General features: G+C 51.5%; 2 protein-coding genes across 2 annotated transcripts; one reads left to right on the forward strand and one right to left on the reverse strand.

The window, feature by feature from the left end:
* The first annotated feature begins 292 nt into the window (after window positions 1–292).
* SSTR5 (somatostatin receptor 5) lies at window positions 293–1,450 on the forward strand. Its single transcript, XM_040079233.1, has one exon. It carries the CDS (start codon window positions 293–295, stop codon window positions 1,412–1,414), a length of 1,122 nt encoding a protein of 373 aa, XP_039935167.1. The 3' UTR covers window positions 1,415–1,450.
* Window positions 1,451–11,516: 10,066 nt separating this feature from the next.
* Window positions 11,517–17,037, reverse strand: C1QTNF8 (C1q and TNF related 8). The gene is made up of 3 exons (XM_040079314.2): window positions 16,988–17,037; window positions 13,313–13,541; window positions 11,517–12,064 (listed from the first exon to the last, which is right to left on the reverse strand). The coding sequence occupies exons 2-3, from the start codon at window positions 13,527–13,529 to the stop codon at window positions 11,517–11,519; spliced, it is 765 nt and encodes a 254-aa protein (XP_039935248.1). The 5' UTR covers window positions 13,530–13,541; window positions 16,988–17,037.
* Between the last annotated feature and the right edge of the window lie 383 nt (window positions 17,038–17,420).

Genomic DNA, 17,420 nt, shown 5'->3' on the forward strand with positions numbered 1-17,420 from the left:
ATCCCACCCCAAATCCTGAACAGAAGAGAAAACAGAAGCGACTGTCAAAGGCCACTTTGAATTCACTCTTCCCGTCCCCCTTTTCCTTGAAGTTTTGAACTTCTGAATTTTGAAATTTTCCCAATTTTGAATTTTTCGAATCTCGAATTTCCTAATTTTGAATTTTCCAATTTCAATTTTTTTTTTTTCCTTCTAGGAGCAAGATGCCCTCGAAGTTTAACCTCTCCTAAGAGGAAAACCACGCAGAGAGAGAGAAAACAAACAAACAAACAAACAAACAAACCAACAAATCATGGATCCTTTGTACTTTTCCGGCGCGTTTAGCGCGGGAGCCGTTCCCGACGAAGCCAACTCCTCGCTGCCGCCGCCGCCGCCCAACGCGACGGGGAACGGGACGCTCCCGGAGCCGCTCCCGTTCCAGTACATCCACAAGGTGCTGATCCCCGTCTGCTACCTGCTGGTGTGCGCCCTGGGGCTGAGCGGCAACGCCCTGGTCATCTACGTGGTGCTGCGCCACGCCAAGATGAAGACGGTCACCAACATCTACATCCTCAACCTGGCCGTGGCCGACGTGCTCTTCATGCTGGGCCTGCCCTTCCTGGCCACCCAGAACGCCATCTCCTACTGGCCCTTCGGCTCCTTCCTGTGCCGGCTGGTGATGACGGTGGACGGCATCAACCAGTTCACCAGCATCTTCTGCCTGACGGTGATGAGCATGGACCGCTACCTGGCGGTGGTGCACCCCATCAAGTCCACCAAGTGGAGACGCCCCAGGGTGGCCAAGCTGATCAGCGCCACGGTCTGGACCTTCTCCTTCCTGGTGGTGCTGCCCGTGATCATCTTCTCGGACGTGCAGGAGGACTTCCAGACGTGCAACATGAACTGGCCGGAGCCGGTCAACGTCTGGTCGGCGGCGTTCATCATCTACACCTCGGCGCTGGGCTTCTTCGGGCCTTTGCTGGTCATCTGCCTGTGCTACCTGCTGATCGTGGTCAAGGTGAAGTCCTCGGGGATCCGCGTGGGCTCCACGCGGCGCCGCCGGTCGGAGCGGAAGGTCACCAGGATGGTGGTGATCATCGTGGTGGTCTTCGTGTTCTGCTGGCTGCCCTTCTACACCATGAACATCGTCAACCTGATCCTCATCCTGCCCGCCGACCCCGTCCTCGAGGGGCTCTACTTCTTCATGGTGGTGCTGTCCTACGCCAACAGCTGCGCCAACCCCATCCTCTACGGGTTCCTCTCCGACAACTTCAAGCAGAGCTTCCAGAAGGTTCTCTGCCTCCGGAAGGGTGACGGGGCGGAGGACGGAGACCCCGTGGAGCACAGGCAGGAGAACAGCAGCCGCCTGCAGGAGTCCATGCTGACCCAGAGGAATGCGGAGTTCAACGGGCACATGCAGACCAGCAAGGTCTGAGCGCTCGGCCTGGCGCCGCGGGGTCCCCTGGAGGGCCTGGGGACTGCAGGGAGAGCTCGGCCTGGGACCTCAGGGTCCCCTGGAGGATTTGGGGATTCCAAGGAGAGCCTGGCCTGGCACCGCGGGGTCCCCTGGAGGACCTGGGGACTTCAGGGAGATCCTGGCACTGTGGGGTCACCTGAAGGACCTGGGGACTTCAAGGAGAGCTTGGCCTGGCACCTCAGGGTCCCCAGGAGGGCTTGGGGACTTCAAGGAGAGCTCAGCCTGGCACCTCAGGGTCCCCTGGGGGATTTGGGGATTCCAAGGAGAGCCTGGCACTGCGGGGTCCTCTGGAGGACTTGAGGATTCCAAGGAGAGCCTGGTACTGTGGAGTCCCCTGGAGGACCTGGGGACTTCAAGGAGATCCTGGCACTGTGGGGTCGCCTGAAGGACCTGGGGACTTCAAGGAGAGCTTGGCCTGGCACCTCAGGGTCCCCAGGAGGGCTTGGGGACTTCAAGGAGAGCTCAGCCTGGCGCAAAAGGACCGCAGAGCCCCAGAAGCTCCAAGAAACGTACACAGAGGGCTCTTCCCTGCTTTTCCCAGCTGGAAGTGCCAAGCCCTCGTGGTGTCCTGCTGGATCTGACGTTTGGGACAGCTTTGGGTCCTCCAGGGAACGATTTCCAGGCTTTGCACCCCTCTAGCGATGCGAACCAACACTGAGCCAGCTCTCGTTCCCTTGTCAAGCTGGATTTAAGGCTGCTTTGCGCTGCCAGGGTCAGCTCCGAGCAGCAGACAGCTCAGCTGGGAGCTTTGGGAATTCTTCAAGGGGATTTCTGAAAGGAAAAGGAGATTTTTTCGGAGTTTCATGCAAAAAAAGGCGCCAGCGCCGCTCTGGAAATGGGTTCTGATGTGCAAAGCCTTTGCTTTGTTTTCCTGTCATTGAGCCACCCCAGGGAGCCAGAACAGCCAGGAGCCCCTCAAACACAGCCAGAAAGGATAAAAAGCCAACATCAGGAACACGTTTTGGAAAGGAGTCAACCCATGGCATTTCCATCTTCCCACATGATGAAATGCGCTGTAAATGTTATCGTGACGTCAGTGCTGATGGCCCTGGGGCCCTGGGGAGGTTTGGTGTCCGTTCCTTGGGTCTCAGTGTAAGTCTGGACTCAAAACTGCGTTTCCAGAAATTAAACCCGGCTCAATCCCCAGCATCCTGACTGGTGCAGTGGTCAGGGCGGCGTTTGTGCCTCCGTCCTGGTGATTTTTCCCAGTTTTAATGATTCCATCTTTCCGTTTATCCTGTCGGATGTGACACTTGCATTCCCAAGCCCAGGAACTCCCAGGATGCACAGGATGGACCCAGAGCCTGGCTGGGACCATGAGGAATTTAATCCCAGGTTTCTCCCGGTGCCCACCTGCCCTAGGCCACATTCCAAATCCCAGCACAGCCAGGTTTAACTGGTTCATGGATAAAAGGAGCTTTTCCCGTCGGTTTGGTGTGAGCTGCGCTGTGATTCCCACAGTTTTCCACCTGAAAAGCTCCCTCCTGGAAGCTCCGGAGTGGGAAAAGACTGGAAAGCTCAAGGCTGGAAAATCTGCCTTGGAAAGAAAATGGATTTTAATAAATAAAAACTCCCTTTAATTTTAATAAAACTCCCTTTCCTGGGAAGGAGCTAAATCCTGGCAGAGCAAAGAGCATTTCTCTCCTGGCATGGAATTTGATCAAATCCTTGGAATTAAGCAAGGGAAGTTTTATCTGGAGGGAACAGACCCTGGAAAAGAGGTGGATAAACCTGGGCCTGGTTTTCCACACGCCCCAGATCAACCCTACCTCTATTCCCACTCCCCCCCAGTTCCCAGAAAACAGAAATTCCAGCCAGCCCATCCGACGTTCCCGTTGGCTGAGCTGCAATCCATCACATTAAGGAGCAAATTTAGGAACGCTCTCAATGTACCAGTTCCCAGGAAAATTCCCTTTCCAGCCAGCAGCTCCCTGGGGAATTCGGTGCCATGGGAATGCTGCTTTGGAGGAGCTCTTTTCCCAGCCCAGGGAATTTTTTTCTGGGAGCAGATCATGCAGATCATCTCTCCCAGATCCACGCAGCCTTCGCTCCACGGGATTCCCTCCCCATCCCCAAAAAAATCTTTCCTCGGATCTGCTCTGTGCTTTCGGAGGCTCCGCCGGCTTTTCCCTGAATCCCAAACGCCATTCCTGGGTTTTTCCTGGCAGCTTGGCAGTTGAATTTTGAGGAGCCAGCTGAGCTGCCAACGTCCCTGCACGCGTTCCATCAAAACATGTCATCCTTCCACAAAGACTGGCAAATTCCCGGGAAAATCTGTCCTCCCAGCCAGCCCTTCCCAGGAAGCTGCAGACAGCATCGACACTCCCCAAATCCCTTTTATTTTTTTTTTTTTTCACACATTCCAACCCCAACCCCTCAGCCCCAGGGATTGAGTGACATTTTTAATACCTCGACAGACAATCCTTCCCGATTCCGGCTTATTCAGCTTTTCCTTTGATCCGTCCCAGGATTCCGAACGTTGGCTCTGCTCCGCCGAAAAGGAAAAACAAAGCCCACGCAGGGGAAGATCATGGAAAAATTGCCCGGTGCCCACCTGACCCTCAGGAGGTGGAAAAATCATTTGGATAAAATGAAAATGAAATGAAACAAAAAATAAAAAAAAAATAAACTGGAATTTCTGGTTCGGGCTCCAGCTGTGAATATTCAGCGAGATCCATGGAATGAAGGGAATTCCAGCTGCTGGATTCCAAAGGGCGTGAAGGAAGGAGGTGTGGAAAAAAAATCCACCTTTGGGGTACAGGAGCAGCTTCCTTCAGGGATTCACTTTTCATTCCATGAAAAATGGGTTTAATTGAGGGGGGGGAAATCACGGATTCAGTTTGGACAAGTGGCACCAGGAGACAGCAATTCCGAAGGGAGATTCCAGGTGGGCATCTCAGAGGGATTGGGATTCATGGGCTCCACTGGGCACTTCCTGGGTTTCAGCAGGTTCCCCATGAAATCCTCTGGCTTTGGGATCTCTCCTGGCTGCTCTCCAAGGCAGGAAAAACTCAGGAATGTGCCTGAAGTGTGGAATTTATCCCGGGATCCATCAACAGATCGATGTTGGGGTAAGAGCAGGGCACGCATGGAATTTTTCCACCTTCCCTCTCTAACTCCCAGTTAAACACAGCTCTCATTTCCCTGGGATGGGATTATCCCAGGAATCCAACCATTCCCGAGTGACGCCGAGTCCTGGCCCAGCCTCGATCCATCAGCAGCATCCTAAAAACCCGCAATTCCCACTTCCCAGGGCCTTTCCCTGCTCCTTGGAACTGCAGCTGAGACCGGAGCGGCGGATTGCATTCCTGCAATTCATTCCCAGGATATTTTATCCAGCTCCAGCCCCTCGCTCACCTGGAATGGCTCAGCCTGCTCACCTCAGCCCGCTCCCAGTTTTCCTGGGTGGTTCATTCCCACCCCTTTGGGTGTTGTTTGGATAACTCCACGGAAATCCGGCACCGTTGCCATGGGACAGGCGATGCTCCGGGGTTTCTGCGCTCCCTCTCCCATTCCCGCTGCGATCCCGTAACACTTAATCCTCCCTATCTGCCCATCATTCCCGGGAAAGTCACGGCAGGTGAAACCGGCCCCGCCGGCTCCCTTCTCCTGAGCCTTTAAGCCCCGGATCCCGTTGCTGACCTCGAGCCGGGAGCCATCCCAAATATTGGATGTATCCCGTTACCTCAGCCTGGGATGAACCCGCAGTGCTTTGTCCAGCAGGGAAAGCAGCAGCCCTTGGGAAAAAGCTGGGAATGAGCCGTCCTGGCCTGTGGGGGTGGGAGATAACGGAGGAATTCCCGCCGGGATTTGGTCCTGGATGCAAGCACAGCCCAGCCCTGGAAGTGCGGTGACCTGGGAATTATCAGGGAAGAGTTTTCCCTTCACCTTCCATGGATCCTCTCTGCTGGGTGGGTTTGGGGTTTCTAATCCTGCTGCATCCCTCTGGGATGGGAGATCCAGGATTGCAGCCCCCAGAGGATCCCTGTTTTTTATTCCAAAGGGAGATTTGGGGTTTTTCCTCCCCCTGTTCCAGAGGTGAATCCCACCACGGTTTTCTCTGGAGAATCTGGTGGGGAAAATAAGGGATACAAACCTCTCCAAGGCCTCACTGAATTCATGGTCTCCTGGCTTTTCCCAGCAAAATAAAGGATCGTGGAATGTTTCGGATTGGGAGGGACATAAAGCTCATCCCATTCCAAGCCCATTCCATGCCATGAGCAAGGAACGATATCCACTATCCCAGGGTGCTCCAAGCTCTGCAGCACTTCCAGGGATGGGGCAGCAATCCTGGGCACAATTCCTGCATCCAGGAGGAGCAACAGAGCCAGGGAACACAAATCCCAGGCACAATTCCCAGTTCTGAGTTCCAGGGAACAAGAATTCCGTGCACGATTCCTGATTCAGCACAAATCCCATGCACAATTCCCAACTCCAAGTTCCAGGGAACACAAATCCCATGCATGATTCCCAATTCTGAGTTCCAAGGAACACAAATCCCATGCATGATTCTCGACTCAACACAAATCCCATGCACAATTCCCGATTCAACACAAATCCCATCCACAATTCCCAATTCTGAGTTCCAGGGAACACAAATCCCATGCATGATTCCCAACTCAACACAAATCCCATGCACGATTCCTGACTCAACACAAATCCCATGCACAGCTCCCAATTCTGAGTTCCAGGGAACACAAATCCCATGCACAATTCCCGATTCAGCACAAATCCCATCCACAATTCCCAATTCTGAGTTCCAGGGAACACAAATCCCATGCACAATTCCCGATTCAGCACAAATCCCATGCACAATTCCTGCTTCACCAGCGCCGGCTCCGGGAGCCGGGAGCCGTGGTGACAGCAGCTCCCCCGGGCAGGGTAATTAATTAATTATGCATTCCCAGAATTAATGAGAGCGTCCTGTTTGCATCCCTGTCCCGTTTTTTTCCACAGATCCCAGCCCCATATGCCGGGTGCCAGACGGGGCTGACAGCCCCGCATCCCGCACTTGGAATTGTTTTATTTCCCGGCCTCTCTGTGCCCGGCTCCTGACAGGAATCAGAGGCATTTCCATGGAATTAATTCATGTCACTAGACGGTGTTTGGATTTTTCCGGCACGTTTTCTGGGAGGGAAAAGCAGATCCTTGGATTTCTGGTGTGATAAAAACCCGGAGCTGAGCTGGGCCGCACAGACAGAGCCAGGAAATGGGAATGGAGGGTTCTGCATCCCTGGAATCTCGGGATCACTGAGGTGGGAAGAGTTCTCTGACAGCACCGAGCCCATCCCTGCCCAGGTGTGTTTTCAATCCTGGAAAAATCTGGGATTCTGACTTAGAAGGGAGGAAAACCCAGAAAAACAGGGAAAAAAATGATCTGATGGGGGAATTGTTTTGGATTCTTCCTTGCATGGAGAAAGGGAGAGGATCCCAATGTGATTCCCTGGGAATTCACAGGCTCTGGGCTGGGTTTTGGATCAGCAAAACCCCAAATCCAGTGGCAATTCCTCAGTTTCTTGCGCATGGAATTTCACTCCTGAAATGTCCTTGGGGTGGCTGCGATTGCAGCGTTCCAGCCCGGAGCCAGCAGACAGGGATTTGTTTCCAGAACGATCCAGAGAGGAAGCAATGCCATGGAGAGCTGATTTTAATGTGATTTTCCCTGGAAATAGCATTAGGCTGTCATTCCCGATGTCTGGCAGGAATTGTTGGGTGCCCAAATCTCTGCAGCAGCTTTTGGCTGGAATACAAATGCAGCTGAGGGGGGGAACATCCACAGGTTTGGGAATCGGGAAGCAAATCCCTGCTCATCCCAGGGATCCAGCTCATCCTCCGTGTTTGCCCATTCCTGAGGGGATGAACCTCTTCCCACATCTCTGCTGGGGCCAAATCCAGCCCTCCAAGGACACGAATCCAGGGGTTTTCCCTGCAGGAAGATCCTGCCCCATCAGAATCCCAGGGATTTTTACTGAAAAATCTGGGAGAGAATAGGAAACTTCCCAAAATTAAGCAAGGAAAAGGTGCTGAGGGCAGAGAGCGCACATGGATTTGGCTTTTCCGGTTGCTGCTGCCTGGATCCTGCCAGGAAAAATAAAACCGCTCTGGAAAACCAGGGGGAGAATGAGGAATCCTCAGGATTTACAGGAACAGAGCATGGAGCAAGAACAGGGAAACCCCAAAAACGAATCCCACCTCTCATCCTGGAGAAGGATGGAGATTCCCAGTCTGTCCAGGGTTTGGGAATTGCTATTCCCAGCCTTTGCAGAGTTTGGGAATTGCCATTCTCGACCTACCCAGAGTTTGAGAATTGCCATTCCCAGCCTGTCCAGGCTTTAGGAATTGCCATTCCCAGCCTGTCCAGGCTTTAGGAATTGCCATTCCCAGCCTGTTCACGATTTGGGAATTGCCATTCTCAGTCTGTGCAGAGTTTGGGAATTGCCATTCCCAGTCTGCCCATGGTTTGGGAAATGCCATTCTTGGCCTATCCAGAATTTGGGAATTGCCATTCCCAGTCTGTGCAGAGTTCGGGAATTACCATTCCCAGCCTATCCAGAGTTTGGGAATTGCCATTCTCAGCCTGTCCATGGTTTGGGAATTGCCATTCCCAGCCTGTCCGTGGTTTGGGAATTGCCATTCCCAGCCTGTCCGTGGTTTGGGAATTGCCATTCCCAGCCTGCAGGGAGGGTGTGGAAGGCCATCGTCTCCATCCAAGCTTTTAGCCGGGATTGCTCCCTGGCTTGGAAGCGCACTCTGTTTGTTTTCCCACTTTCCCCTCCCATCTCCTGCGTTTTCTCCCAATCCTTGGGAGCAGACGGATCCTTGCCGGAGCCATTAAATCCCATTCCACTCATCCAGAGGCAATCCATTAGCCTGATTTGTTGCCTGGTTTCCTTATCGGCCTCGATGTTATCTCCCTGTTCCTGTCGTAAATCCAAAGTTTCCTCCTGGAGAGGAAGGGAAGAGTTTGCCCAAGGCACCCGGTGCCTGTTGCTGTTGTTATTCCCGAGAAAGATCCATCCAGAGGGATGAAACCACACCCAAACAGGCTCTTTATCCCCAAAATGGGCTGGGAGGAGGTGGGAATGAGGGATCGTGGCATTCCCGGGATAGAGGGAGCGGAAGGACACAGAGCAGAGGAGGTTTAATTTGGGTTTTTAGGGATTCCAACCCTGGAAAAGGGATTTTAAAAGGTGGCAGTGGGAAAATCTTTGGGCATTCAGCTTCCAGAGATTCCAGTTAATTCCCCAAAACATTTTGGCAGGCCGAGATTCCCGCTGGATTGTAGGCCACTTGGATCCTGTGGGCACTGTTGGGATTTTGCCCCTGGAATTGATGCGGATTTAATGATTTCCCTCTTTATCCCCAAAACAGGCTGCCAGGAGATGGGAATGAGGGATTGTGGCATTCCCGGGATAGGGGGAGCTGAACAAGCAGAGCTGGAGAGGTTTAAGTTGGATTTTAGGGAAGTTTCCTTCCGAAAAAGGGGCGCCCAGCCCTGGAAAAGGGATTTAAAATGTGGCAGTGGGAACATTCAGCTTTGACAAATCCCAGCTTTTCCCCCAAAACCTCGTCAGGTTGAGATTCCTGGTGGATTTTAGGTCATTTGGGATAATTTGGATCCTGTGGATCCCTTTGGAAAAGTTGTTGTGCCTCTGGGATTGATGTGGATTTAATGATTTCCCTGCTCCTGACACTGGGACGAGTCATGAGGGCTCCAAAATTCCAAATATCTCTCCTGGAGATGTGTTTTTTCAGGGATAAAAAGGCTGGGTTTTTGCTCCTTCCCAGGAGAAAGGGAATTCTCTGGAATTCTGTGGATTGAACAGGTTCTGGATGGGATTTTTTCCAGCCCTGGCAATAATCAGGGAATTTTTAACCATGATTTTAGCCAGCGCAGCAAACGGGAGATGGGAATGAGCCAAAACTGTGGGAAAACTGCTGGATCTGTGAGGAATGAGGAATTCCAGACCAGCTGGGAATGCTCCTGCTCCACCACAGAGTTCCTGCCGGCAACACATCCAGCTGGGAATTCTTTTTCCAGCCTAGGGATGGGACAAGGAGGATTTGGAAGTAGGAAAAGGAGGGGAAAATGGATGTGGAGCTCCCCACTCTGGCTTTTAAATCATGGAAATTTCCCAGCTTTCCTTTTCAGGATCCAGGCTGAGGGAAGCAGGAGCACACAAGAGGTTTCGAGGCTTGGGATCCATTTTTATCCAGAATTTTCTGCTTAAAAATTCCCCATTTTCAAGAAATTTGGGAGATCTTGACGATTTGGGATTGATTTAGAGGAAAAGGAGTTGGCGACAACTTTCTTTTGGGAATTCTTTGGATTAAAGGAGCTAAAATTGTCCCCAGCGACTTTTCCAGGGTCAGTGTTGTGCTGTTAGCTCGGGAATGAGGAAAAACTTACGGAAAAGAGAGAAAAAACCTGCAGGTACTGAAAGCAAAATCTTTATTTCAGCTACTTTTCCCAAAGCTGGGGGAGGTGAGATCCAAGGAAGAGTTTTCCTGGCAAGAATTTCCCTGGATTCTTTGTACAAAAAGTTTGGGAAGCAAACAAGAGACTGGGAGAAAGGAAAAGAAGGAATGGGCTAAAATGATGGGGTTTTGCTGCATGCACCATGGTTTTATCCATAAATTTTTAGGAAAAAACCCCCAAATCCCTAAAAGTCACTGCTTGAAGAAAAGCTGCTTTTTCTTTCCAGTTTTCCCTCCGTTTTCCGGAAATGGTGGTGCTCCGAGATGGGAATTTCTGAGGGGAAAAAACCCCAAATCCCTAAAAATAATTTAAAAAAAAAATTAATTTGCTTTCCAGCTTTTCCTCCATTTTCCAGAACTGATGGTGCTCCAAGATGGGAATGTCCAGACAAGACCACAGCCTGGAATCCCAGCTTGGCAAATCCCAAATTCCCACCATTTTGTTCAATCGGGAAGCGCATTCCCAGCCAGGCTGGGAAGTTTTTTATGGGAAGTTTTTCTCTGGAGCTTGTGTGCTGGTACCGATCTCAGTTTCCCTGGAAAAGCTCTCCCGAATCCATGTGCTGTTATTTCTCTGATCCCACCATTCTGCTGGAATCATGGAATATGACACGGAACGGAATCAAATCAGAATTTGGTTTTAATTCCTGCCCAAAATATTGATTTTTAGCACCAAAATTCCTTCCTGAGAGGACCCAAACTGGTGCTGCCAAGGGGAGGCTCTAATTAGCCAAATTTTTTTCAGGAATAACAAAATTCCTTAATTAGCACCTGGATAAGAGCTCTGGTCCTTAGGGATAATTATTTTATCACAATGATGTTCTAATTATTGTAATTCCTTCTCCAAAGCACAGCAAAGGAGGGAAATTTTGCTGCCAACCTGACAAATTTTGGGGGAAGTTCCACCAAGAGCTGGGAATCTTCCGGAATTTTCTGTGCAGATGGAACTGTTCCCTCCATCCACCCAGGGGTGGAAAACCACCTTTCAAATCAAATATTCCAAACGGGACAGGAGACGCAGAGCAAAGTGAAATTTTTGCTGTCAGCTCGGCAAACTCTTCAGGGGTGTTCCCGAGGGTCTTTACTGGGAACCGGGAACCTTCTGGAATTTTTTGTGCAGGTGGAACAGTCGCCTGGGTCCACACAGGGGTGGAAAACTTCCAAGGGCTGCAAATATTCCAAATGCAATGGGAGATGCAGGGAAAGAAGCAAAAATTTTTTGCTGCTACCTTGGCAACTCTTCAGGGATGTTCCAGAGACGGAAAACTTCTGGAATTCTCATGCAGTTGGGACAGTCCCCTCCATCCACAAATGAGTGGAAAAACCACCCTTCCAAGGGCTACAATTATTCCAAATGGAACGGGAGATGCAGAGAAAGAAGGGAAAACTTTTGCTGTCAACTGGGGACGTTCACAAAGGGAGCTGGGAACCCCCCGGAATTCTCACGCGGCTCGGATCCACCCAGACATGGGAAAGCAACTCTTCCAGGGGCTCCGACCATTCCAGGTGGGATTAGAGATGCAGTTGTAGAGCGCGGACGCTGCCGGATGTCCCGAAGCTTTTCCCTGGAGCTGCGGAGCTCCTACTCCAGGGCGGGTTTGACCAGGTGCCCGTTGAAGACGACGTAAACATCCGACTCCTCGCTGTAGATGGCGTTTTCCCGCTCCCTCTTGAACATCCGGATCCAGACCTCGTCCCCTTCCTGCAGATCCAGCATCAGGCTCTGGCTCTGCATGATGCTCCTGTCGCCGGGCTGGGCGTACAGGACGGCGGCGGCCTGCTCGTTCCTCATCAGGTGCACGTAGGTCTCCTTGAAATTCCAGGTGTGCACGTTGAGGCTGAAGTAGTAAACCCCCGGCACGTAGCAGAAGAACTTCCCGGAGAACATGTTGAAGTGTTGGTAGAGGTTGACGAATTCCGTGTCGAAGGTGACGAGCTGGAAGTAGTCGGAGCCGTGCAGGGCCCGGCGGCGGCCCACGGAGAAGGCGGCGAACTGCTGCTTGCAGGAGTGGCCCTGCGGCCCCGGCTGCCCCTTCTGGCCCTTCCGGCCGCTCGGCCCGCGCCATCCGCGCTCTCCCGCCTTCCCGGCGGCTCCGGGGAGTCCCCGCTCGCCCATCTCGCCCTTCTCGCCTGCCGGGGTGAGGGGAAGAGGGCGTCAGGAACGAGGAAGGGGAAGGAAGGATTCCAGGGATGGCCTGGAGATAAGGGGCGGAGGAGCTGCTGGTGTGTTGTTTGTCCAACCTGGGAATGTTGGTCAGGTATCAGCACCTTCACAATTCCCAGAAGGGTCAATCTGGGAATATTGGTCAGGTATCTGCATCTTCCCAATTCCCACAAGGATTAATCTGGGAATGTTGGTCAGGTATGAGAACCTTCACAATTCCCAGAAGGATTAATCTGGGAATGTTGGTCAGATATCTGCATCTTCCCAATTCCCACAAGGATTAATCTGGAAATGTTGGTCAGATATGAGAACATTCGCAATTCCCAGAAGGGTTAATCTGGGAATGTTGGTCAGGTGTCAGCATCTTCCCAATTCCCACAAGGATTAATCTGGGAACGTTGGTCAGATATGAGAACCTTCCCAATTCCCACAAGGATTAATCTGGGAATGTTGGTCAGGTATCAGCAGCTTCCCAATTCCCAGAAGGGTTAATCTAGGAATATTGGTCAGACAGCTGCAGCTTCCCATTCCTCTGAAGGGTTAATCTGGGAATATTGGTTTGATGTCAGTAGCTTCCCAATTCCCAGAAGGGTTAATCTGGGAATATTGGTCAGACAGCAGCAGCTTCCCAATTCCCAGAAGGATTAATCTGGGAATGTTGGTCAGGTATCAGCAACTTCCCAATTCCCAGAAGGGTTAATCTGGGAATGTTGGTCAAGTATCAGCAGCTTCCCAGTTCCCAGAAGGATTAATCTGGGAATGTTGGTCAGACAGCTGCAGCTTCCCATTCCTCTGAAGGACTAATCTGGGAATGTTGGCCAGATATCAGAACCTTCGCAATTCCCAGAAGGATTGATCTGGACATACTGGTCGGACAGCAGCAGGCTCCCATTCCTCTGGAGGGTTAACCCAGGGATATTGATCAGATATCGGCACCTTCCCAATTTCCAGGATTGACTTTGGGCCACGTTTGGGCACCACCACATTTTGGGCACATTTTTGGCCGTCCCTTGACCTTGTTTCGGCACTTTGGGGCACATTTGGGCGTCCCTTGACATCCTCCTGGGCACCTTTGGGCACAGCCACATTTTGGGCACGCCTCGCCCTTATTTTGGGCACTTTTGGGCACCCTTTGACCCTTATTTTGAATTTTGGGGTGAATTTTGCCGTGGGGAAGGACGGAGGGGGAGCAGGCCGGAGCGAGCTGCACCCACCTTTGAGGATGGTGATGTCGATGGTGGGCTGGATTTTGGGCAGGGAATACCGGGGATGGCCGCTCATCCTGGCGGATCTTTGGGAGATGATGGACACCGGCTGCTCCGAGGGCCCGCAGCACCTCACGCACGACAGGCGCCGCCGGGGCAGCGCCGAGTCCGGCTGGGATCCGGCGTTCCCGGCGGAGAGCAGGAGCAGCAGGATCACGGCGCTCATCCTCGGGAGCGGCTGGAGAGGAGATGGAACACGAACCGTTAACAATTAACATACGTAAACACAACAATTAAATTATACCGCCAGGCCTTGATATAATTTTAAACCTCGGCGTTTTCCGGTGTGTTTGGATCCCATCCCGGATTTTCAAGGGGGAATATCCGTGGGACAGGGCTTTGAAGCAATCCATCTGCTTCAGGAGCAGGTGAAAAGAAGAGGAATTTCCTCTGGCTCCTCATGGCCCTGTTCCCAGGGAAGGGCTGGAGCTGGAGCTCGGCCACTCATTCCCATTCCCATTCCCATTCCCATTCCCATTCCCATTCCCATTCCCATTCCCATTCCCATTCCCATTCCCATTCCCATTCCCATTCCACATGTCATTAGTGCCATTCTGCCGATTGCAGCGGAGCCTCACGGCTTTGTTCACCATTCTCCTCAAGCACTGCGTCTAAGGCAGAGCTCCAATCAGCCCGGACAGGGCTTGGTGGGTTCATCGCCCCTTCCACCAGCGTTGCCGCTCCATCTGGGAATTCTATTCCCTTTGGATTTCCCCGCGGTCGTTCTCCACTGGTCTAACTCCATGAGGGAAGATGGAACCTTCAGGAGCAGGTTGCCTCGGTGGGGTTTGCAAAACAAGTCCTGCTCTTTTTTGCCCCGGTACTTTTGGCAGTCGGGCCACGTTCCCTCATGGTTTGTCCCGTTATTTTCCCTCTCCCGGGCAGCGCCGTGTCCGGCTGGGATCCGGCGTTCCCGGCGGAAAGCAGGAGCAGCGGGATCACGGCGCTCATCCTCGGGAGCAGCTGGGGAGGAGAGGGAACACAAACCATTAACGGGGAGATCCCGATCGAGGCCACCTGGCGAGTGCTTTCCTTGGGGCTAATGATTAACGGATCCTGGAGCGGCGCCGGGAGACTCCGGGTGGGAATGGAGCCCCTGGGAGCGCTGGAAAAGGCAATTCCTGGCTGGCACTACCTGTGACAGCTGCCGAGAGACACCAGGTCAACAAAAGGACGGGGAGGGGGAAAAAATCCCAAGCCAAACAAAACCTGCTGGGAGCAGAAGCTCCGCTGGAAAAGCTCTTGGAACAACTCCTACGGGAAATTTCTGGGGAAAAGGCAAAAGTGATGTTCTGTTCATTCCTTTGGTGCCTGGATCTCCCCAAAAATTCAAAATTAAGGGCAAAATATGGATTTTAAATATATATTAATATATTTCATTATAAAAATATTAATTTATATTATATATCAATAGAATATTAATATTAAATACAATATAATTTATATAATAAGATATATTATATATAACTATAATAGAGTATGATGTATGTATAATATAAATATAAATAAAAATATAAACATGTAACATAGATTTATTTGATTATATATTTATTTATATTTATTATGAAATATGGGTTTTATTAAAATATCTAGCCAAAATATAATTTTTGGAGGGAGGAAAAGCCCAGGGGGAAAAAAAAATCAAAACAAAAATAAACGAAAAGCATTTTTATCTTTAAATGTTCCCTGGCAGCCTCTTGCTGGTGACTTCTTTCCGTGATTTATCCTTTCCCATATTCTCTTCCGATGGGAATTCCCGTATTTTCCAGCTTGATTTTCCCATGTGTGGGATGGAAACCCAGAAAACAAAGTGGGATTTGCTCTGCACAAACCCTGGAGTTTGGGAATCCTTTGTTACATTTTCACCTGCTCCTGGGGAGCTCCAAAGGTTCTGGATACTGGGAGAAATCCAGGGAGAAAATGTCTCAGCTGGAGAAAAGAGAGGCATTTTCTCTGGCTCATCACTGACCTGTTCCTAAGGAAAGATTGGAGCTGACTCTGGGAGAAATCCAGGGAGAGAATTCCTCAGATGGGGAAAAAAGAGAAATTTTCACTGACCTATTCCTAAGGAAGATTGGAGTTGATTCTGGAAGAAATCCAGAGAGAAAATTCCTCTTTTTTCTCCATCTGAGGCATTTTTGTCCCCTGGATTTCTCCCAGATTTAGCTCAATCCTTCCCTAGGAACAGGTCAGTGGGGAGCCAGAGAAAATTCCTCTGTTTTCCACATTTAAAGCATTTTTTCCCCTGGATTTCTCCCAGAATCAGCTCCAATCCCTCCCTAGGAACAGGTGAAGAGAAAAGGAATTGTCTCTGGCTCCTCACAGACCTGTTCCCAGGGAAGGACTGGAGCTGGAGCTCGGCCACTCATTCCCATTCCATGTGTAATTAGTGTCATTCCGCTGATTGCAGTGGAGCCTCGTCCAGGACAGATTTCTTGGATCGATGCCTCCGTGGATCTTCTCCAAAGTCCAGTTAGTGTGATGGACTCGGCCTGACCCTAGGCTGGGAATGGCTCCTCTTCCACCAGCTGGAAATCATGGAGTAGGTTGGGAAGGGGGTGCTGGAGGGCCTGGATTTCACTGGAAGTCCAGGATTTATGGATTTCATTCCGTGGACACCCAGAAGGAGGGAAGGAGGCAAAACTTCCAGACCTGGAGCCTTTTCTTCCTCTTCATCCCAAAGTTTTCCACCCTGCCCTGGCACAGGGAGCAGGAAGATATTCCTGATTTCCAAAGGAATACAGACAGGGAGCAGGAGGATGTTCCCGATTCCCAAGGGAACAGCTTTTCCCTTTTCCCTTCTCTTTATTCCATGGTTCCACCCTGCCCTGGCACAGAGAGCAGGAGGATGTTCCAGATTCCCAAGGGAATACAGACAGGGAGCAGGAGGATATTCCCGATTCTCAAGGGATCTTCTCTTCCCTCTCTCCTTCTCCGTGTCCCTGCCTGCACCTCTGACTCCCGCGGTGTCCTGGAATTGTCCCTGCTCCAGGCTGGGCGGCTCCCTGGCAGAATTCCCGGCTCCCGAGGCAGCGCAGGCGGTGATTCAGCAGGAATTACAGTAAAAGTCATTCCCAGGGCAGCTTCTCCCGCAGGACAAAACCCCCTGATGGAAGCGGCGGGCACCGAGCCCTCCTTCACCCTTCCCCATGGAAAAGCAGCTTTCCCGGGATTTGCCAATGCTGGGAATTCAGTCAGGAGCCGTCGGTTTGGTTTTTTTCCCCTGCGGAGGGTCCCGGGTGGGATTTTCCCACCAGGATGCCGTGCCTGGATCCCGCCCACGCTCCCAGTCCCAATCCCAGCCCAAATCCCGTCCCGGAGGGAGCGGCGCATTCCAAAGGGCTGGAGCAGCGCAATTCCCTGAAAGTTTCCGCGCCTGTGGAGAACTGCAGGAAACGGCTCCTTCCTGCCTTGGATCCATCCCCATCCCGATGGGAGCAGCATCCCGCCGGGAAAAGCTCTGTCCTGGGATGCCCAGGGTGGATAACAGGATAGGGAATTTTGATCGGGACAAATTACAGCCAGCCCAGCAATTCCAAACCCCCTCATTCCTGCCTTTCCCGAGGAATCTGCTCGGCGGGGTGGGAATGCTGTGCTCCCTTTATCCCGATCCCAGTAACTCACCTCGTCCCTCAGAATCCCTGGATTTTCCTTCCCTCGTTATTGCTCAGCTGCAATTCTCTGAGCAGGCTGCAGTTCCTGTGCCAGGATCCAAGAGAAACACGGAAAGTCAGGCTGGATCCTTAGGAAAACTTGGCAAAAGGAAATATTTTTTTCCCTGGTTTTCTTTGCTTGCACTGACTTGCGCCGGGCTCCCGCGCCTTTGTCCCACTCCGGATTCCTCGGGATTCACTGCCAGTCTGGAATTCCGCAGGGCCTCTCCCAGGGATGGAAATAAAAAGTGAAAAAAAAAAAAAAAAAAAAAGGGATTTAAAAAAAAAAACAAAAAAAAAGGGATGAAAAAAACTCCACCACAGAACCCAAAACCACATCCAGAGTTCCAGCCAAGAGGGAAAGTGCTGGGATCACATGGAAAGAATTTTTCTTCGGGACATTT

The sequence above is a fragment of the Hirundo rustica genome, chromosome 15 (genome assembly GCF_015227805.2).
Source record: "Hirundo rustica isolate bHirRus1 chromosome 15, bHirRus1.pri.v3, whole genome shotgun sequence".
Lineage (NCBI taxonomy): Eukaryota > Metazoa > Chordata > Aves > Passeriformes > Hirundinidae > Hirundo > Hirundo rustica.

What these genes read in the sequence shown, in the direction of transcription:
- C1QTNF8 (XM_040079314.2), bottom strand. Translation starts at nt 13,529, where the DNA reads ATGAGCGCCGTGATCCTGCTGCTCCTGCTCTCCGCCGGGAACGCCGGA. An exon ending in CGACATCACCATCCTCAAAG is followed by an intron (nt 12,065 to 13,312) that starts GTGGGTGCAGCT and finishes TCACCCCGGCAG; the next exon opens with GCGAGAAGGGCGAGATGGGC.
- SSTR5 (XM_040079233.1), top strand. Translation starts at nt 293, where the DNA reads ATGGATCCTTTGTACTTTTCCGGCGCGTTTAGCGCGGGAGCCGTTCCC.